General features: G+C 32.0%; 1 protein-coding gene and 1 pseudogene across 9 annotated transcripts in view; both read left to right on the forward strand.

Annotated features, from left to right (window-relative positions):
• MAPK10 (mitogen-activated protein kinase 10) overlaps positions 1 to 21,438 on the forward strand; it is a 606,385-nt gene that overhangs the window by 530,858 nt on the left and 54,089 nt on the right. Inside the window, exon 9 of one of the 8 annotated variants that reach the window (XM_082726662.1) lies at positions 5,461 to 5,532. The exons of the other annotated variants lie outside the window; for them this stretch is intronic. Within the exon in view, the coding sequence (XP_082582788.1) occupies positions 5,461 to 5,532 (72 nt within the window). The remainder of the gene's footprint in view (positions 1 to 5,460; positions 5,533 to 21,438) is intronic. 8 annotated transcript variants of the gene reach the window in all.
• On the forward strand, positions 11,682 to 12,303 carry LOC309863897 (transcription initiation factor IIA subunit 2 pseudogene; annotated as a pseudogene). Its single transcript has one exon. The product of its transcript is annotated as a transcription initiation factor IIA subunit 2 pseudogene (transcript).

The following is a 21,438-nucleotide window of genomic DNA, read 5'->3' on the forward strand; positions in this document are numbered from 1 at the left end:
TGAAATAACCATGCTTACTTTCTAATAAACTTTTGCAACTAATACATTACTATAGTCTGAAGCTAATATTATGGTAATACAGTATTATCTCAAACCATATATGATTTATGACTTTAAATAAAGGTATGAAGTAAAACTTCAGTCATTCTTTCATACCCATAAACACATTGCAGATAATCATGAACATTAAAAAAACTTTTTATTTTTATTTCTTTGTACTTGTTTAAAAGAATATGTTTTTACCATTAATTTGTTTACTACTCTTTTATTATTATTTTGAGAATATCTGAGTAAGACAGGAATCACTAGATTGGTAACTCCAGATGTCTCCCTTGATGTCTAGGAGAGGAGCTGCTGAGGGCTAGCTTCCGCAAAGCTCTCCTGGGAGTACTCAGAAGTTCCGTCTCCTAGAAATGCATGCAGAAAAGATTAAAAGCATATTATTTTTTCCTGTTCCTCTACAGTTTTATAGACAGAATACTGAGTGATTTTTTTTAATGAAGTGAAAAATATCAAGGGGGGAGAGCCACAAACAATACAATACATTCTTTCGTCATTACTGTGATATTCCATTCAAACTGTCCTGGCTTCAGGTGGCCCTTAGGACAGAGTTTGTGAACAGTGATACCTTCTGTGTGCAACCCCCCTTCTTCCTTCCACAGTCCACTGAAAGTCAAGTGCATACTGTAATAGGGCTCCAAGAATTGGCTTCTGGTCCTGTTCTGTTTGGTCATGTGACCTCCTCTAAATTTTAATTTACTTTATAAAATACCTCCTCTCCTTATCTTACAGGATTTCTATGGAGATAAAACATTAGATCTTTACAAACATACACATACCTGTAAATACTTTCAAAGCTAAGAAACACAGTATTTCTTTCATAAAGTTAATTAGATTGGGGACACTCTAGCCCAAATAACCTTCAAATTGAATTAGGTAAACTATAAAAAAATGAAAATAACTGAAAGTCTACCTAGAATAAAAAATTTCTCTCAAAGGATGAGAAATGAAAATTATCTGTGAATTAGACAATAGTAAAAAGCAAAAAAAAAAAAAATAAAGTTTGCCATTTGCTAAAATACTTCTGTAACCTGATGTACAGAATAAAGTGAAGATACTGATAGTGGTGATGATGTGAGACATCTGGAGCCAGCATTTGTTGTTTATTGATCAGAACAATGAAAAGTAAAAAGAAAAGTTTAAAGAAAAAGACATTTTCCAACATTAGGACTTCTTTGAGTTACTTATTCCTATACACTACAGAATTATATGGATTTTGAAGTGAAGAATGACATTTATAACAAATTGGTGCAGTAAAAATTATTTAAATCTTTTTTATGGCAAAATATTTTGTAAGTTTATTAGTTTATTTTATTTGTAACTTAATTTAAAGGTAAAAATTTTCACCTTTGCTCCAAGTTTTAGTGCATTTTTTCTGTTTCATAAAAAAGCAAATCAGAAATAGAAAGTGTTTTAAATAAAGGTTAAAAATTAATAATATAATGACACAGAAGTTCTAAAACAAGAAAAGCAAGTTGAATCGGTAGCCTCAGACAGAAAATCTTCCTTTGATTTCTTGGCATTAGAATATTTAACATTCCACAAATATTATTTTTCTTATTTAGACTTACATGTGTAAAATATATATGTTTCTTTAGTCTTTTATAATCCCTTCTCTTCACTGAAGTTTAAAACAATGTGCTCTTGTTGACTATCTAAATTTATAACTTTTGAAACAAACTTTTCAAAGAAACATTGTGATATTAGAAAATCATATGAAATCTTGCTATTGTATTTTGTGGTATGCTTTGAAAGAAAATATATCAAAACACATTGTCTGAATCCTATGTCAAATGAAGCTATAGTTAGATTAGGGAGAAAAACAATGCGTTCTCACAATTGTGTTACCAGAGTCACATAATGCCCTAGTTGGAAGATATTTGCCAGGTTCCTAGATAGACATTCACATAGTCCAAGAACATTTCACTGTAGATTACAACCCAAGTCATTGGACAGAATGTGGAAATAGCAATAGAATGCTTTATTTAGATTTAAGCTGCCAGAGCCTGCATTATATCATTTCTCTCTCTTGGCTAGAACAGAAAAAAAGAAGATAACTTAGCATAATTTAATGCCTGACAAATGATACGATGACACTTGAGATTTTCTCATTTAGAGAATTAATCACCATAATTTAGTAACACCAAAACTTACTTAACGTCCCTTCAAGGGAAAGTGACTCAGTTTCTGAGTGTCACCATTGCAAATGAATTTTCTTTCTGCCTATGGGAATACTGATGATGGGAGAGGAAATGTAATAAATCAGAATCATAAAAGCAACCAGAATTCTAACTGGGCAGCACTCATGTACAAAACTCTTACAGAGACCAAATACTGTATCAGGCAGTCTCAGAAAGCATCAAAATCCAGTTTCCAACAGTAATCGAATTTGCAAATTTCTTCTCAGGTCTATGCATGATCAGTATTCATTGAAATATCTTGACAAATCTCATAAAATAATCTAATCTTCTTGCTAAGCAGATATGTATATTAGTTGAGGGAAAACTTACCACCAACCCCACCTCCCTGTTCCAGTAAGATTTAGTATCAAATTCTTTTATTACCTATTTTTTATTTTAGTTGTGATGAATAATTCACAAAATCTGGTGCAATGAGTTATCTTGAGAAACAATCTTGTCTTGAGTATATAAAGATCCATATAAATGTGCATATATTCTATGTTCGTAATTCATATTAATAGAGTTTATCATTTCTAGGCACAAGGCTCACCCACTTAGGTGGCATAAGCATGGAGAGTCTGTAGGAATAATGATTAGTGAATAAGGTTAAATGAGAATGGGAAATTGCGAAGGTTTCTAGGGTATTTTTACTCAAAGCTTCCTTAAAATAGAGAAAATAGAGCTCATTATATTAATCGGTAGTTCAGATCTAGAGTTTTTATCTCAGCATTATTTTTTGAAAAGCTTTATGATCTATTAAGTCTAGTTTGGGTTCTGACATGAAGATAAATTTCCAAAACTAATCTCTTTTAACTTTGAAATATCTGCATCCAGCAGAGCCACACAAAGGAGAACTGGAAGATATGCCAATTATTAATACCAATTATTAAACCAACAACTATCTAGAGCCATTTGAGACTAAAGCAACATAAGGACTAAGATTCCATTTAGATCAACTGTTACTGTTATTGCAGTTATTTAAAGGTATATGCGAGGGAGTGAAAGTCAAGGGATTTTAGTCTGAAACATGAGAATCTGTCAGTTTTAGGAAAGGAGTGGCCAGGGATAATAGGCTATATTTGCATAAGTTAAGATTGTTATTTAGATGAGGAAGCCGGGCAATTTCTTTTTAGATAATGGGAAAAGTTCCATAGGGTCAGCTGTGATTGATTATGTGGAATGCATTTTTAAGTGGTTTTAACAGTGAAAGGATCACCCAGTGACTTGTGAGTTTCCCTCACTGGAAAGACTTCCTTATTATATCTAAATATAATATTAAATAAACATTGAATAAACTTTTCCAGAATATATTTAATACCAACATATAGTTATACTTAGTTACCAAGCAATGTAGAAGGATCTTTACCACACATAATCCTATCAAATCCTTTTTAAAAATTGTTACATGATAAATACTATTTATCATCCCCATTTTAGAGGATGAAATTTATATTAAGAGAGATGAAGTACCTTGACCAAAGCTATAGAGTTAAAAAGCAATCGAGTTGGTTTTGTAGCAGAAAAATGAGTATCTGCCAGAGATAATATAGAAGAGATTTTTTTCATTAAATAAAAAATAAAAAATTGATGTTTTCTAACTCCCTGATACAAATACTCCCAGATTCTGTTTGTGGCAGAAGCCACCTTTTCCGAGTGTTTGAATGGGTACAGGCAAGAGAAAACCCTGCTTATTGAGTTTTTATCTATTTTTTTTTGTCTTTGTCTTCCACAATATCTATAAAAATAGATACACTGTAAATAGCAAGTTAGACTGGTCACTTTGGACAGTATGATAAGAAAACTTGCAATTCCAAAATAAATGCATTTTCAGAGATCTTTTTTCTGTTAATCAAAGATTCTCTCTCTCTTGTGAGGCAAGCATTATCCATAATTACAAATGCATTAATAATAAAGGGATGCGCAACTGTTTGCTCTATCTTTCCCTGATATTTTTGCATGTCACTTGCTTTCCTAAAATGGAAGCAAAACAGATTTGCTTCTGTTGGTATGCTTGTCACCTTCAAAGCTGTAACCATTTCTTTGCAGTGATCATTCTGTTTAGGTGTTAAGTCAAATAAAGGAAACTTTGAGTTTAACCTGAGTGAGATTTTCACATTGGAAAGAATCTTATGAGGAATTCTTTAAGGTCACTGCCAAATTACAAAATGTAATTTGAAGAGTAAGTGGAGCAAAATTATAGTGTACTGCTATTTTAATGCCTTTTCCTATTTGCTCCCCCCCAACATCCCTTATTCTTCTAGGTTATCTTCCCCCTTAAGAATGACTTATCTCTCTTTCTGACTTTTCAATAGGAACACGTGAGTAACCAAGTATGGTTAAAGAGAGAGATTTTACTTTCTTGCTTCGCCTTTTCCCATTTTGCCCCTCCCTGTGTGCCCTCTGCCCTAGCTTACTGATTTTAAGTTCTGGATGATAACTGGCAATAGTAGAGAAGCCATTGTAATTCCACCTTGAATTCTGGGTTTCTCTGGATTCATAGTCTGAGAAGTGTCAGCTCTTTAAATCATGTTGTTCATTTCATGTTGAACCATCCCATTTTGAAAGCCAGTATTTCTTGCCATTATAAAGCAACCATGTTTATAAGAATAAGGCAAGGCTTCCTGTTTAGAAACATGCTCCTTTGATGGGAGTCAATGAAACTGAGCCAGCATATTTCGAAACATTCATTCTTGAACTGGCATTTCACTTCTGGAAATTTATTCATATTTATAAATAAGAGTAACTGTGTTTTGTAAAAGAAACCCTTTCTTTTGAGGTTTCTGGCAGCTCAGCTTTTTTTTTTTTTCAAATATAGTATATGAAAGAATAAAAAAGAAACCAATTTGCATGTTTCCCATATTAAAACAATCTAGAATAATTTACAATACAAATCAGTAAGACTCTAGTAGATGAATGCAAATTAGACCTTTTAAATCAAAAACTAAATTAATCATTGAATTATAATTGCAAAGTAATATTATCATGCATTAAGTAGCATCGAGTGGCACTGTTAGTTCAGTTGCATAGCAGAGAGGGCCCTGACATTCTTGTGCTCTCCCTATTTTGCTGTTTTAAAACAGTAATGATCATGAGACTGGCCTCTGAGCCAGTCAGTGAGAGGTCAAACCGTTGCTCTACAGTGTAGGTAGCCAAGTGTTTTCATTTATTTGCTGTTCTATTCCTATCTTCTTGTTTATCTTCATTTCATTTTTGTTTTCAGTTGACATGTGGTCAGTAGGGTGCATCATGGGAGAAATGATAAAAGGTGCAGTGCTGTTTCCTGGCACTGATCGTATCCTTCTTAGCAGCCAGTGGTCTCCCTGGGTGTCATTCTCAAATCAATTCCTTTTGGTCTAACACAACACTGCTGGTGGTATGTACTCACCATCTTTACAGGGGTTCTAAGGGACTCCAATGTCAAATATTTACCAGCTGGCATCGTGGTAGAGTAACCTAGTCTCCTAGATAGATCTTACGTGGATAATACAGTATCAAACATTCAGCATGCTTTCAAAATATCTGCCTTAAAATTCAGTCCTATGAAACTAACAGTGATATGCTCTTCTCTACTGGTTCTCTTTTGGGGAAAGTAGATGTTTTAAAATTAAGTTATTTTCAAAACTAGATAATAAATGACAAAATATTTCAGTTTTAAGACTGGAGATTTATGCTTTTAAGAAATATTCACTTGACATGGAAATTTTTAACCAGTTAGATTCTTTTTCACCCTAAAAACATGAGAGGTTTATATTAACACATATGAATTTCATTTTAAAATTGACCAACATCTTTTAAAATTCTTTTTGTCATTTACTTCATTTCTAGGAATAATAGGTCCAATTCCTGTTCTTATTTTTTCTACATTATTAACAAGTACAAAAATTAAAACCTCATTAGTTAATAAAGATTATATAAAACTTCTGAAGAAACAAATTTCTGTCACTTGAATAAGTAAAAGTGATCTTAGGCAGCTAATAGTTAACAAGTAAAGATTCCAGGAGCTCTTCGGTGTTAAGTAGATACAGACACTGTGTTATTGTTATATGGGTGTGTAATAATTTATTTTCTTAAATTGGTTAAATATTCTACACCCAGTCACTTATGAAGATATTACGTCTTCATCATATTAAAGATAAAGCCTCTGCTTAAATGACTATGATTCAAAAATAAAATCAAACCTATAATAATGAGGTTTTAATGTATAATTAAAGTAAACCTAATTACTAATATAGTGTATGCTAACCATATTACAATTAGCTATTTGCTTTGAGGAATAGCATTACTTATATGGATATATATAGTTTTATACAAATACTCTCTGTGTGTATTAAAGGACCAGTTTGGGAAATGACTGAGTTAGGCACTTAATTAGTTTTTATTGAATGTAAGAACTAACCTAAAAATGTTTATTTTGTAAAAATAAAACTGCACTGTTTTTACTTCTATTCTTTTTTCTAGTCTTATTTATGACACATTTATTTTTCAAAGTTTTTGTCTATATTGCAGTTTTGTCTTCTAAATATTCAGTTTATTAAATAACATCAATAAATTTACATTCATGTTTATGGTGATGTTGTTTCAAAGTCAGTTGGCTTGATAAAAACTAAATTTCTTCAGATTTCTGAGAAACAGGATTGTTTTTTTCATTTCCAAGGGATTTTAAACGTTACTTTGGTCTTTGGACATCAACATGAAACAGTTCTTCAGTTTTGATTAATTTTAGACATTTGATGAAAATAGACTCAATCTGTTAACTTTGTACTCTGCTTTTTCAGTTCATTGTGGTGACTGAAATGAATATTTGCCACCTCTAAATTAAAATGATGGATTATCACTACTTTCCTCTCATGTTCTATTTAAAAAATCAAATCACGTTTCTACAATGGAGTTAATAAGTGCAGATTAACATTTCTTTGAATACATTTTTGGGGAGAAGTTGCTTGGGTATCATTTCTAATTTGGATATTAAAATCCTTTGTAAGTAAAGCTTTAGGCTGCTACTAATGTTAAAAACTCATAATAGATTAGCTTTCAATGCCTACACTTGATATTTTATATTGACTTATTTTGGGGATTCTTCTTATAGGGATCTATTTGTAAATTTCTTGAAGGACAAATGCTAATTATTTTCTAAAGTGGCTTCTCTGAGTGTAGGATGTGGTCTTTTAATGATTTCAAACATGTTAGTTAAAGTTTAAGTCATTCTTTTTCAAGCAAAAAAATTATGAACACTGACTTTCATAAGGTTAAACCTTTAAAATGGAAGATAGATTATTTTAAAAATTCTCTATTATTAGAAGTGAGTTCTGTGAAGAGGCAATAAAATTGTATCTAAATTTATTAGTTTAATAGAGCCTTTAAAATGGAGTTAGAGATATACAATATGTATATACATGTGGATACAATATGTATCCATACAATACATCATAAGAAGATCATATTATTTTAATCAACATATCCTTACTTATATGAAGGGATTCTCAAAATAAATGATTGCTAGAAATCCTTGCAATATGAGCTATGCATGTCTTCTTAATATATAAGTCAATTCAACAACAAAATTTAAAATATTAATAAGACATTATCCTCTTTATCCTTTCCATCTAAATATTTCAGCATGTTATTTTTAACATTAAGAACTTTAGATAGCTAAATGCTGTTTTTAAAATGTTACAAATTTATATGCTACTTTATTAGTAAATATATTTAAAAATATATAATTAACTGAATTTTTTCAAATCAAATGTATTTAATTCTCTACAGAAGGATCAGAACTCAACTACTGAGATAATTTTGGGATATAAAATGAATTTCATTATAGAAGAAATTCTTACTTTAAGAATTACAAAATATATCATCAAGTGAATTGATTTTAAATATATAGCTTTTGAAGATCAAAAAATGAATACACATATACTATCACTCAGATTAAAAAATAGAATATTACCAATATCTTTGAGTCTTTTTGTGTCTCCCCAGTCATATCCTTCACTCTCCCCAGAGATCCTAAATACATATTTTTACAACCTTCTTGACTTTCTTTATATTTTACCACACGTATATTTATCTCTAAGCAGCATATGGTTTGGTTTTATATGTCTTACATATTACACAAGACACATTTTTTGCTACTTGCTTTTTGTTGAAGTTAACATTAAATTTTTGAGATTTGTTCATGTTGATCCATTAGATAGTTCATTCATTTTCATTGATGTAAAGTATTGCAGTCTCAATATTCCATAGTGAATTCATTCTCCTATAAATAGGCTTTGGAATATATTCAGGTTTTTTGTTTTTTTTTTTTTTTTTTTTTGCTTTTATAAACAATGAATCTATGAATATGTATCTCATGGGAGATACAAGGGAAAGGAGCACATGGGAAAGGTTTTTATGTGGTTTGTTTTTGTTTTTGTTTTTTTAATGATAAATGCTTGGGTGCATGGGGATGCACATTTTAAACCTGACAATGTAACACCAGATTGAATTCTAGAGTAGCATAAGTAAATATAACTGTCTACTTCCCATCACCACTAACTCTTGGTATTGCCAGATTTGTTTTTAAATTTGTTACCAATCTCTTGGATATAAAATACTATTTTATTGGAGGCTAATTTATATTTTCTTAACTACAAGGGAGGCTTAGCATCTTTTCTAGTGTTTACTGGCCATTAATATTTTCCCCTTGGTAAAGTTTCTTCTTAAACATTTTTATTGTATTTTTAAATATTGATTAGTAAGAGTTCATTATATATTCTGACAAATATTTTTGTCAGTTTTTATGTATTGCAAATATCTTCTCCCTGTATTTAGATAGTTTTCCCATTTTATTTTATAATGATTTTGGACTTTGGCAATCTTTTTTTTAGTGTGCATGTATTTTTATGTCTTAAGAATCCTTTTATATTTTTATATTCTCTTGTAATTTTACTATAATGCTTTTAAAGATTAATCTTTTACATTTAAGTGTTTAGTTCACTTGGAATTGATTTTTGTGTTTGGTGTTAAAGAGGGATCTAATTGATTTTATTTCAATTCCATTTATTGACTAGCTTATTTTTTCTTTACTGGTCTATAAGGCTTACTGTCCTAAGTTTCCACACACTGAGGGAGAGGGTTTTAGATTCTGGGCCCTTTATTTTGTTCCACTGGTCTCTTTCTCTATCTTTATAGCACTACTACCTTTTCTTCATATGAATGTATAATATATACATATATCAGGTAAGGTAAATATCTCACCTTTTTTGCCTTTTTCAGGTATCTTAGCTATTAATGAATTGTTGCTTTTCCACAAACATTTTAGAATTGGCTTGTTAAGATTCCTATTAGTATTTATACTGTAGCTATTATTATTAACTATATAGTAAATATTATTTAATTTATATTTTATTAATTATTAGTAATTAATATTAAATATTATTTATTAATACTATATGATAAATAAAAACCCAATGTTTACTATTAAATCCATAGTTCAATATGTGGGAAATTGCCTTTTTAATTTGGATAATATTTATCTTTCTCCTGAACATACGAGGATCTTAGGATAAACTAATTTAGGTTATTATTATACCAACTTAAATATGTTATCTATACCCAGTATTTTAGTTCTTTTTCTTTAGCCTCATGAATTGACAATATTGTTAGAATATTGCATACAGCTAGAGTTTGTTTAGATTCACCTTTCTATGAAAGAATTTTCTTGTTTACCACTGCTTCTTGCAATTTGGCCCTTTAAGCTTATTTTCCTTTTTTTTTCAACTTTAAAAATCAAGTTTATTTTTCTACACCAACAACAAATAATATGAAAATAAAAATATGAATATGTCTCATCATAATATCAAATCAAAGAAAATAGACCTTTGGTTTCCAGTTCCACATGTAAGAAGCTTAGAAGTCATCAATCCATTCTAAGAAGAAGTAAAAAGGCTGAACAGATTGAAAATCATCAGCTCTCTTGGATCTGCAAGAGTGGGAAGACGCAGAGAAAGCTACTTCCCCCAACCAAGAAAAACAGACAAATACAGGCATTTATGTCAAGGGTAGAAAAATATGAACTATAATTAACAAATTTCTAAAAACTCAGTGTAGACACCTCTCAGATTTAAAAATTCCAGGGAGAGAGTCAGTCATATGGGACCACAACATCATTAGATTTACCTCCAAGAACTTGATCAGTTTCCAGAAAATATTTGAGAAAGATTGCCTCATTTTTTTCCATAGCGGGAAAAGGAACCATTTTGAAATATACCAGAACACTCTGTTTTTCTTATTTCTCTTTGTTTACCTTTATTAAGTTTTTTAATTTTATTTTTTTAAAGATTTTATTTATTTATTTGACAGATCACAAGTAGGCCGAGAGAGAAAGGAGGAGGAAGGCTCCCTGCCAGTCAGAAAGCCCAATTAGGGGCTCAATCCCAGGACCTTTGGATGATGACCTAAGGGAAGGCAGAGGCTTAACCCACTGAGCCACCCAGGCATCCCAAGTTTTTTCATTTTAATTCCAATATAGTTAACATACAGTGTTCTATTAACATACAGGGTTCTATTAATTCTAATACAATAGGGTGATTCAACAGTTTTATACATTATTCAGTGTTCTTTATTTAATTTTATTTTATATTGTGTTATCTTATTCACCATGCAGTACATCATTAATTATTTTTTAAAAGATTTTATTTGTTTGAGAGAGAGAGAGAGTGAGAGAAAAATCGTGAGAGGGGAGAGGGTCAGAGGAAGAAGCAGACTCCTGGCGGAGCAGGGAGCCTGATGCAGGACTCGATCCTGGGACTCCAGGCTTATGACCTGAGTCGAAGGCAGTTGCTTAACCTACTGAGCCACCCAGGCACCCATATCATTAGTTTTTGATGTAGTGTTTAATGATTCATTAGTTATGTATAACACCCGGTGCTCCATGCAATCCATGCCCTCCTTAATACCAGTCACCAGGCTCACCTATCTCCCTACTCCCCTCCCTTCTAAAACTCTCAGTTCGTTTCCCAGAGTCTATAGTGTCTTATGATTCATCTCCCACTCCGATTTCTCTCCCTTCACTTTTCCCTTCTCCTAATGTTCTCCTTGTTATTCCTTATGCATCCACAATTAAGTGAAACCATTTGATAATTGACTTTCTCCATTTGACTTATTTCACTCAGCATAATTTCCTCCAGTCCCATCCAAGTTGATGCAAAATTTGAGTACTCATCCTTTGTGAAGACTGAATATTCCACTGTGTATATAGAATATTACACAGTGGAATATTCCATTGTGTATATAGAATATATCTATTTGTCTGTTGAAGTGCGTCTTGGTTCTTTCCGCAGTTTGGCTATTGTGGACATTGCTGCTACGAACACTCAGTGCTTTTCTTGATAAGTGTACTCTTTAAGCCCTGTCAGCTACATGAGCCATCCTTTCTCTCCCTTGACTCTGGTAACCATCAGTTTGTCCTCTATAGTTAAGATTCTCTTTCTTGGCTGACTGTGCTGCTTCTCTCTGATCCGTGGTGGGAAGCACCTTTTCCACAGGACATCAGTGCAAGCCTGAATAAGAAAAACAATTTCTTCTTCCTAAGCCATGGCTCATCAGTTGTACAGAAATACCTCTTTGGGAAACAGTCTCCAGGGCAGCCTTAATGAGCTCATATAGTCTCAACAGATCACCAACCCCCCCCCGCCCACCATCAAGTTGCCCTTCAAGTTCTACCTCATTTTGATAAAGCTATAAATTCAGTATTGGTGCAGAGGGTCAGGAACAGAGTCAGTTTCAGGAGCTCTCTAAATACAAACAGATTCTGTGATAATGAGTGGAATTTTGTATTGAATGATGTTGAATTCAGAAAGGTGACAGAACTTACTAAAGTGGATAAAGTGAAAATTGTACCACTGATGGTAAAGATACTGGCTCCAATTCTACAGAACGAATAGAAAAACATGGCTTTTTAATGACATCTTCTTTTATTATTCATCTCTTTTTTGAAAAGAAGCATAGCAGAGACTTTTTAAATTTATTCTATCATCGCAGAAATGACTGCACTATGCTATATATACTATCAGAATTCTGGTAGAAAGAGGCTTATAACTACAGCCTCTGCAGAAATGACTGCACTATGCTATATATACTATCAGAATTCTGGTAGAAAGAGGCTTATAACTACAGCCTCTGCTATTACCTTTTCAGTGTGAAGAAACAGAAGTTTGTTTTTTTTTTTTTTAATATTGTTGCCTTCCTAAGAACATTCTTGAATAAACTCATTTTAACCCCCCCCCCAAAAAAGAATCTGTTTCTTGGTTCGTCTCTCTTTTTTTCCTTTGCTCCTTTGTTTTGTTTCTTAAATTCCACATATGAGTGAAATCATATGGTATTTGACTTTATTGACTTATTTTGATTAGCATTATACTCTTTAGCTTCATCCATGTCATTGCAAATAGAAAAAGTTCATTCTTTTTTATAACTGAATAATATTCCATTGTATATACACTTCTTTTTATCCATTCATCTGCTGATGGACATTTGGACTGCTTCCATAATTTGGCTATTGTAAATGCTGCAATAAGCATGGTGTGCATGTATCCATTTGAATTAGTTTTTGTATTCTTTGGATAAATACCCAGTAGTGCAATTACTGGATCATAGGGTGATTTTAACTTCTTGAGGAACCTCCTTACTAATTTCCATAGCAGCTGCACCAGTTTGCATTCCCATTAATAAAGCATGAGAATTCCTATTTCTCTACTTCTTCATCCACACTTTTTCTTGTGTTTTTGATTTTAGCCATTTTGACAGGTGTGAGGTGATTTTGTTGTAGCTCTGATTTGCATTTCTCTGATGAGTGATGTTGAGCATCTTTTCATGTCTCTGTTGGTCATCTATATGTCTTCTTTGGAAAAATGTTTGTTCATTTCTTCTGCCCATTTTTGTAATGTTTTAATATTTTTTATTAATAAATGACATTTATTTACATGGATATATTTTAATTAAGTTGTAGTTCAGAAAGTTTTCTTTTTTTTTTTTTTTTTTTAGGTTTACAAGATGTTTTTTCCCTCACTGTAGCACATATCCTTCCCAGTGTCCATCACTCAGCCACCCCACCCCTCCCACCCCCTCCCTTCCAGCAACCCTCAGTTTATTTTCTGAGATTGAGTCTCTTATGGTTTGTCTGCCTCTTTGCCCATTTTTAAATTGCTTGTGAGTGTTGATTTATATCAGTTCTTTATGTATTTTGGATACTAACCCTTCATTGGATGTATCATTTTCAAATATCTTCTTCCAGTGTAGGTTACTTTTTACTTTTGTTGATTGTTTCCTTTGCTGTGCAGAATCTTTTTATCTTGATGTAGTCCCAAAGGTTTTTAACTCTTATTTTCCTTCCCTCGGGAGATATATCTAGAAAAAGCTGCTATGGCTGTTGTCAAGACATTGTCAGTGCTCTCTTCTATGATTTTTATGGTTCCAGATTCACATTTAGGTCTTTAGTCCATTTTGAATTTATTTTTGCATATGGTTTAAAAAAGTGGTCCACTTTCATTCTTTTCCATGTAGCTGTCCAGTTTTCCCAACACCATTTGTTGAAGAGACTGCCTTTTCCTCATTGCATATTCTTTCCTCTTTAATCAAAGATTAATTGACCACAGAATTGTGGATTTATTTCTTGATTTTCTATTCTGATCCATTGATCTGTGTGTCTATTTTTATGTTGATACCGTACTGCTTTGATAACTATAGCTTTGTAGTATAAATTGAAGTCTGGAATTGTGATACTTTCAGTTTTGTCTTTCTTTCTTTCTTTCTTTCTTTCTTTCTTTCTTTCTTTCTTTTTTAGAGAGAGAAAGAGAGAGAGAGAGAGAGAGAGAGGAGGGGCAGAGGGTGAGGGAGAGAGAGTATCTTAAAATCTTTCTTCTTCTTCTTCTTCTTCTTTTTTAGTATCTTAAAATCTTAAATTCTGTCTCACAACCCTGAGATCATAATCTGAGCCAATATCAGGAATTGGATGCTTAACTGACTAAGACACCCAGGTGCCTCTGTTTTTCTTTTCTTTTCTTTTCTTTTCTTTTCTTTTTTTAAAGGACTTTATTTATTTGATGGAGAGAGAGACACAATGAGAGAGGGAACACAAGCAGGGAGAGTGGGAGGGAGAAGCAGGCTCCCCACTAAGCAAGGAGCCCAGTGCAGGGCTTGATACCAGGACCCTGGGAAGGGGACCTGAAACCAACACAGATGCTTAACAAGTGAGTCATCCAGGCAACCCATGTTTTTCCTTTTTAAGATTGCTTTGTCTATTTGGAGTCTTTTGTGGTTTCATACAAATTTTAGGATTGTTTGTTCCAGTTCTGTGAAAAACACTATTGGTATTTTGATAGGGATTGCATTAAATTTGTAAATCGCTTTGTAATTGGTAATGTGGGCATTTTAACAGTATTTGCTCTTCTAACCCATGTGCATGGAGTGTCTCAATTTCTCTGTGCTGTCTTGAATTTCTTTCAACGTTTTCTAGTTTTTGGAGTCTTTAACCTCTTTGGTTAGGTTTTTTCCCTAGGTAGTTTATTGTTTTTGGTGCAATTGTAAATGGGATTATTTTTTAAATGTCTCTTTCTGCTGTTTCATTATTGGTGTATATACTGATTGGGGCACCTGGGTGCCTCAGTGGGTTAAGCCTCTTCCTTAGGCTCAGGTCATGGTCTCAGGGTCTCAGGATTGAGGCCCACATCGGGCTCTCTGCTCAGCAGGGAGCCTGCTTTCCCCTTTGTCTCTGCCTGCCTCTCTGCCTACTTGTTATCTCTCTCTGTCAAATAAATAAATAAAATCTTTAAAAAAATAAGGCAATAAATGCAACTGATTTCTGTATGTTGATTTTGTATCCTGGGACTTTAGTGAGTTCTAATAGTTTTTTGGTGGAGTCTTTCGGGGTTTTCTATATATAGTATCCTGGCATCTGCAAATAGTAAAAGTTTTACTTCCTTTCATACTAATTTGGATGCCTTTAATTTATTTTTGTTGTCTGTTGCTGTGGCTAGGACTTCCAGTACCATCTTGAGTAAAAGTGGTGAGCATGAACATCCTTGTCTTATTCCTGACCTTAGGGGAAAAGCTCTCATTTCCCCCATTGAGGTTATGTTAGCTGTGGGTGTTTTGTATATGGCTTTTATTATGTTGAGATATGTTCCATCCAAACCTACTTTGTTGTGGGTTTTTATCATGAATAGATGTTGTACTTTGTCAAATGTTTTTTCTGTGTCTATTGAAATGATTATATGGTTTTTATCCTTTCTCTTCTTGATGTGATGTATTTTGAGATTATTTACTTACTCTAAAGAATATCCTTTAAAATTTCTTTAGTAAAGGTCTTTGATGATAAAACATTTTTTTCCTTTTTGAATGGGGTTCCCTTACTTGACAGTTTTTTTGGGTATGGAACTTTAGATTAACATGTTATTTTCTTCCAGCTTTTAAAGATACTATTCTACTGGCTTTTTGTTTACAGTATTTCTGGTGAATAAGGAGCTGTCAGTTTAATAGTTTAATAGTCATCTTTGGACATAGTCTGTCCTTTCTGTCTGCTTTCATTTAGGATTTTTTTTCCTTGGTCTTCGATTACTTGTTGTTCCTCTACCATGTAACTTGGTGTGGATAATTTCTTTTCTTTTTTTTTTCTTTCCTTTTCTTTTCTTTCTTATTTGTCTCCCTTGGGACTAAATGTGTTTCACAAATTCCAACCTATCTACAATTCCTGAAATTTCTCAGTTTTCATTTCTTTGAATATTTTCTCTCTCCTATTCTTTATACTATATTTATATTATATATAATTATATTATCATTTCTTTGAATATTTTCTCTCTCCTATTCTTTATATTATCTCTATAATAAAACTCTGGTTGAACTTAAGGTAGACATTCCTTTATTTAACAAGTACTGTTGAACGCTTACTATGTGCTGGACATAGTGTTTCTAGGCATTTATCAGTAAACAGAACTGACTGAAATTTGCCATGATGAAACTTACAATAAAAGGTACTGAATTAGAAGGGATTATGACTAAGGAATAAGAGGATTGAAGGGCTAGGATGGGGGCAGAGATAGTCTCTGTTTTTTAAAATTTAAACATAAAAAGTTTTGTCTAGTATGCCTCATATAGATGTTTTCTTGATCTTCTATAAACCTGATTGTCCCTCTTTAATTTCCCTTTTTTATAGTCTTATGCCCCAAAATGGATTTAATCAAAGGGTCTCAAAGCACAGACTACAGCTTTCCAAAACTCCTATTAAATAGAATTTTATATTTCTGTTGGTGTTAGTTGTTTTTATTACCTCCTTTCTTTAAAGTCATTGTATTTACCAATTTTAAAAAGATTTTGATATTTTTCAGCTATAAAATACAGATACCAAGTTAAATTATCCCCAAGGCCTCTTCCCAGTTTCAAAATGCAGGTAGGGTCACATCCAGTCTTTATGAGGCCAGATTATCATATAGCTTGAGGAAGGTATTTTGTAAAAAAATAATTTATTTATATAATGAATATCAAATTAGATACAGAGTATTATAAGGGGTTTGTGCAAATGAGGGACCCCAAAGGTAAACTGTTGTGACGACATATTTATGTATATTGGATTTCCTTATATGTGAAGTGTCTCTCCATTTTTTGCTTTGTAAGGAAATACCGATTACAGTAATAAATAGATTTATAAGACAAAATGGGTTGTAGAGAGATCCATACACATCATGCTTCAAATATCAGCCTTTGGATATCCTGAATCCCATAGTATTCCATTCACAATCTGCTGCCATTGACCAAATAGCCTTTACTCAAATTGTCAGCTTTCAGTTTTTTAATGTGTTTGGCTCATAATATTTCTTCTTCCTGTGCTCATTTATAATAAAAATAAATGTTAGTTACTATTATGTATTAAGACGCTTATTCATATTTCAGTTACCAGAGTTTGGGGGGTAGCTTTTGAGAGAAAATGAACATTTTCAAATAAAAAGAGTAAAAAGAATTTTAAAGTAACAGAACAGCTCAAGACATAACTATAAAAATCTGGATCCAGAACTCTGTCATATATAAATTCCTACCCTCATCTTTAAAATTGTCCTCAGAAGTACGAGTTCTTTTGAGAGCAAATTTTATCTTAAAGAAATACAGAATGATTACTGAAATAAACTGTCAAATATTTTGAACATTGTGTTGAGTAGCTTTTGTATGTTTTATAAGTAGTACCCACAGGTGATAACAACATATAATTTTCATTCTTCCCTAGATGATGATGAGCAGAGCCATTCACCCTTTTCTGGGAGACTATGTGTCACTTACTATAATTTCCTGTCATTTTTCAGGAAAGTGACATGAGCAAGAGGGATAAATATCAGTATTTTTTTTTCAAATGAATGACCCTTAAGTTTTCCATAGCAAGTAGGTGTGGATTAATCTTCTGATGAAATTGACCCTATTCTAATTTGTGTAATAGACCTGAAATATGTTAATACTATTTTCTTTTTTAAGATTTTATTTATTTATTTGACAGACCGAGATCACAAGTAGGCAGAGAGGCAAGCGGGGGATGGGGGAGCAGGCTCCCTGCTGAGCGGAGAGCCCAATGTAGGGTTTGATCCCAGGACCTGGGATCATGACCAGAGATGAAGGTAGAGGCTTTAACCCACTGAGCCACCCAGGCGCCCCAATACTATTTTCTTAATTCTGGACTTAGTAATTCACAAGAGACTTTTAGTATATTCTCTGTTAGTATTTCTCAAAATATAGTCCTGGGCCATCTGGATTACAATTACTACTGATATTTTTTAATATCATCCTAGACTTATGGACTCAGAATCTTATAGATTAATGGGGAGAGGGGAGCAATCTATATTTTAGTAAGTTCTCTATGTTATGAATATACAAGTTTGGGAGCCATGATTTTATATCATGACACCTAATAAATGGCACAACACAGTACCAAGGCAGCTCGTTGGCTTGCAAAATAGTATAGTCTCTCCTGGAACTTTCTAGACAGACAAGTCTCTTTCGAGGCAAAATTATCTTTTTAAAAAAATGTAGTTGAGAATTTGGAGACAGACGCTGATACTCTTTAAATTTCAAATAGATGTGAGGGGTTTTTTTGTTTGGTTGGTTTTTTTTTTTTTTTTTTTTGCTTGTTTTTTTTTTTTTTTACAAAATATTTACTCTGAGACACAGTAAAACCAAGTCTAGATTCACTGAGATGTCAACTTTGGAAAACACATTCATAATAACAAAAAGTAACCAATAATGAGAAAAAACGTAAAAAGAAGATACAGTTATTCAAAGGACATAATAGAATGTGCTTTATGATTCCACTTAGTAGCTTCTGGAAGCTTAAATGTGCATAGAATAAATTATGTCCATAATTCTGATCCAGAATACCCAGAGAAGGCTAAAGCATCAAATTCTTCAGAATTTGAAGGAAGTATGACCAATGATTAAAGCATGTTCGTACATTGTGTTCAAGGTAGTTTGTGATGTTTTAGAAAATTGCACAACCAAGAAAGTTAAAATACAAGGAGTACATGAAATGTAAGCTCTTAGCTAATTGATAAAATGAACTGGAATAAGTTTCAAACTTAGAATTTCAGAAACATATTTTAACAATACATACTTCTTTGTTTTATTCATACCTTATAATATTATTTGTTGAATATGTTAGAAATAGTCACTATTTGCACATTATCTTGTCATCATACTCTATAAAATCAAACTTTTGGTAATATGGCTATTTTTTATGTAGTGAATTTACAATTAGATGAAGAAATTGTCAATTCCTATTAGATGACATTTTTCTATTTTTATTAAATACCTTATAATTATGTTAAGTGTGATATTTTAAAAATAGATCAAAAATATAAAATATTTATTTTATATATTATTATAAATTATTTATATTTATTACTTTTTTGATAACCACACAGACTAGAATCTATAAATATTCAGATACATACTCAACATAAAAATGACTTATGAGTATTGTAAAGCAAACAAATCTTTTTACAAAAATGATTTCAGCCATTCTGTGAAATAATATTTATCATGTTTTCAACACATGACCATAAAAATCTAGTTAAAACTTGATGTATTTTTTAAAAAATATGGTTGCTATGGAAATCTGATAATTTAAAAATTCTTCTAAAACACACCACTTTATTGTCTATTTAAAATATTAATAAAATTAATTATTTTATGTTTGAATATGTTTACCTGATAAACTAGGGATACAGTTTAAGAGATATTCTTTAGGGCCCATGACAAGCATACTATCAATTTTATGCCAAAGGAAAGCAGCTTCTACCACATCAGTTCCAAACTTGCTCTTTTCCTTCCTGGAATCCTTGGAACAAACGCTGGACTTTCAGCAGAGAGATATGACTTCCAATTGTGGCTTACATTTGGTTAATTATGATTATAGAGAAATATCATGGAGTTAACTAAGAACAGTTGAACAAAGTTGTTCATGTTGGGATCCTGTGAACATTCAGAAAACAGGCACTTACTACTTAATAAAACTATTCATGTTTATAAGAGCAAAGAACTTGAAATGGATTGGTTCAAATAAAGGCACACATTTTTAAAGATGGCTATATCACATATTTACCTTTAGAACATTCGACTACTACATTAACAATAATGAAAGATTCTTATTTTCCTCCTTTTTGTAAACTATTATATCTAGCACTGCAGTAGTGTTTCATCTAAAAAGCAATGTAAGGTAGGAAACATACTGAATGTGTCTATAGACTTTGATTCTAATTTGTAAAGAGAAACATTGTGACACTTCTTGTTTAACAACTTCCAGAATATTTGACTCTCCTTAAACTTTATTATAAAAATGCCATGGAATTGTCTAGGGAATACTATTCTACAAACAATTTTTTGCTGAATAACTTTGTAATTCTAGCTAAATGTACCTATAATATTAGCATGTAGCAAGTATTTTCCAACTTTGTTAAATAACTCCTTTATGGAAAATCTGATAGCTTCTTTGCCCTTATTTTTAGTTTGACCTCAGGTCTTCAGAATTTGAAGGAAGTATGACCAATGATTAAATGATGGCTTGGTAGGGCATGATAACCTAACTGTATTAGAGAGGACTTCTTTTCATAATTTACAGTGTAAGCATGGAGATTTATTGAACCATAATTAGTGTTTTCTATTTAAATATCGCTAAATAGTTATGGGACCTGTGTCCATAGTACTAACATAAGTTTTTGTCTAAGAATAATCTTTAATTCTAACCTTTGTTATCTTTCAGTTTATTTGTTCCTAATGAGTCTGACTTACTACTATATTCTCTTGCACATTGTAACTTAGATGAACTTTTATTGAAATGTGTTCATTTAATTATTCCTACTGTTTTATAAGGAAATATTCTTAAGTTTTTCCCACCCCCCTCCATCTTTTAATATTACACATCATATATTTTTAACCTAATAATTAAGAGGTTGTATAATAATTTAAATTTTATTCAGCTAGATTATAAGGGAGATAGAAGAGGATTTGCAAATTCACTTGATGCTATCTTTGCTCAGTCTTTTATTCACTTTGCAATATATTTATTTTTGTTAAACTCATTAGTTTTGTCTTTTGTCAGGGCTGTTGATCTTTTTTAGTCCAACACTACTAAATAACTAAGGGTAAAGATTTTACAAATCTCAGTTGAGTAATTTTATAGTTAGATCCCTGAACTGTTAACAAATTACAGTGGCAAAAATGAATTAATTAACACTGAAGGATAAAGTTGTAGAAAAATAAACAGTGTAAGAGAGAGCACTGCCTGTGTTATTGTATTTAAGAATAATTTCTAAGTTCTATCATTCATTGACACACAGCAAGGAAATCTGTTTGAAATTAACTTCTTCCAGTTGGTTCTTCGGAGTTTTCATGAGTGGTATTTATCATTCACAAGGCTCTGATATATTAAACATTAATGATAAATGGAAAAGAAAATCACAATCAGTGAGTATATCTGTCAAAGATCCTCAATCTGGGGAGTGTTAATTTTCAAGGTGCCTCATTAGCACAGTAGGTAGTGCGTAAGTCTCATAATTTTCATAGAGAAGTAATATTTTCCTGTAGAATTCCCCATGCTTACTATACTTTAGAAATACAAACACTTGGATGGAAATCTGTTTTCTTAAGTTGAACATCCTGTATTTATCCTGAGACCACATTGAAAGGAATATTC

The sequence above is a fragment of the Mustela nivalis genome (assembly GCF_964662115.1).
Source record: "Mustela nivalis genome assembly, chromosome: 4".
Lineage (NCBI taxonomy): Eukaryota > Metazoa > Chordata > Mammalia > Carnivora > Mustelidae > Mustela > Mustela nivalis.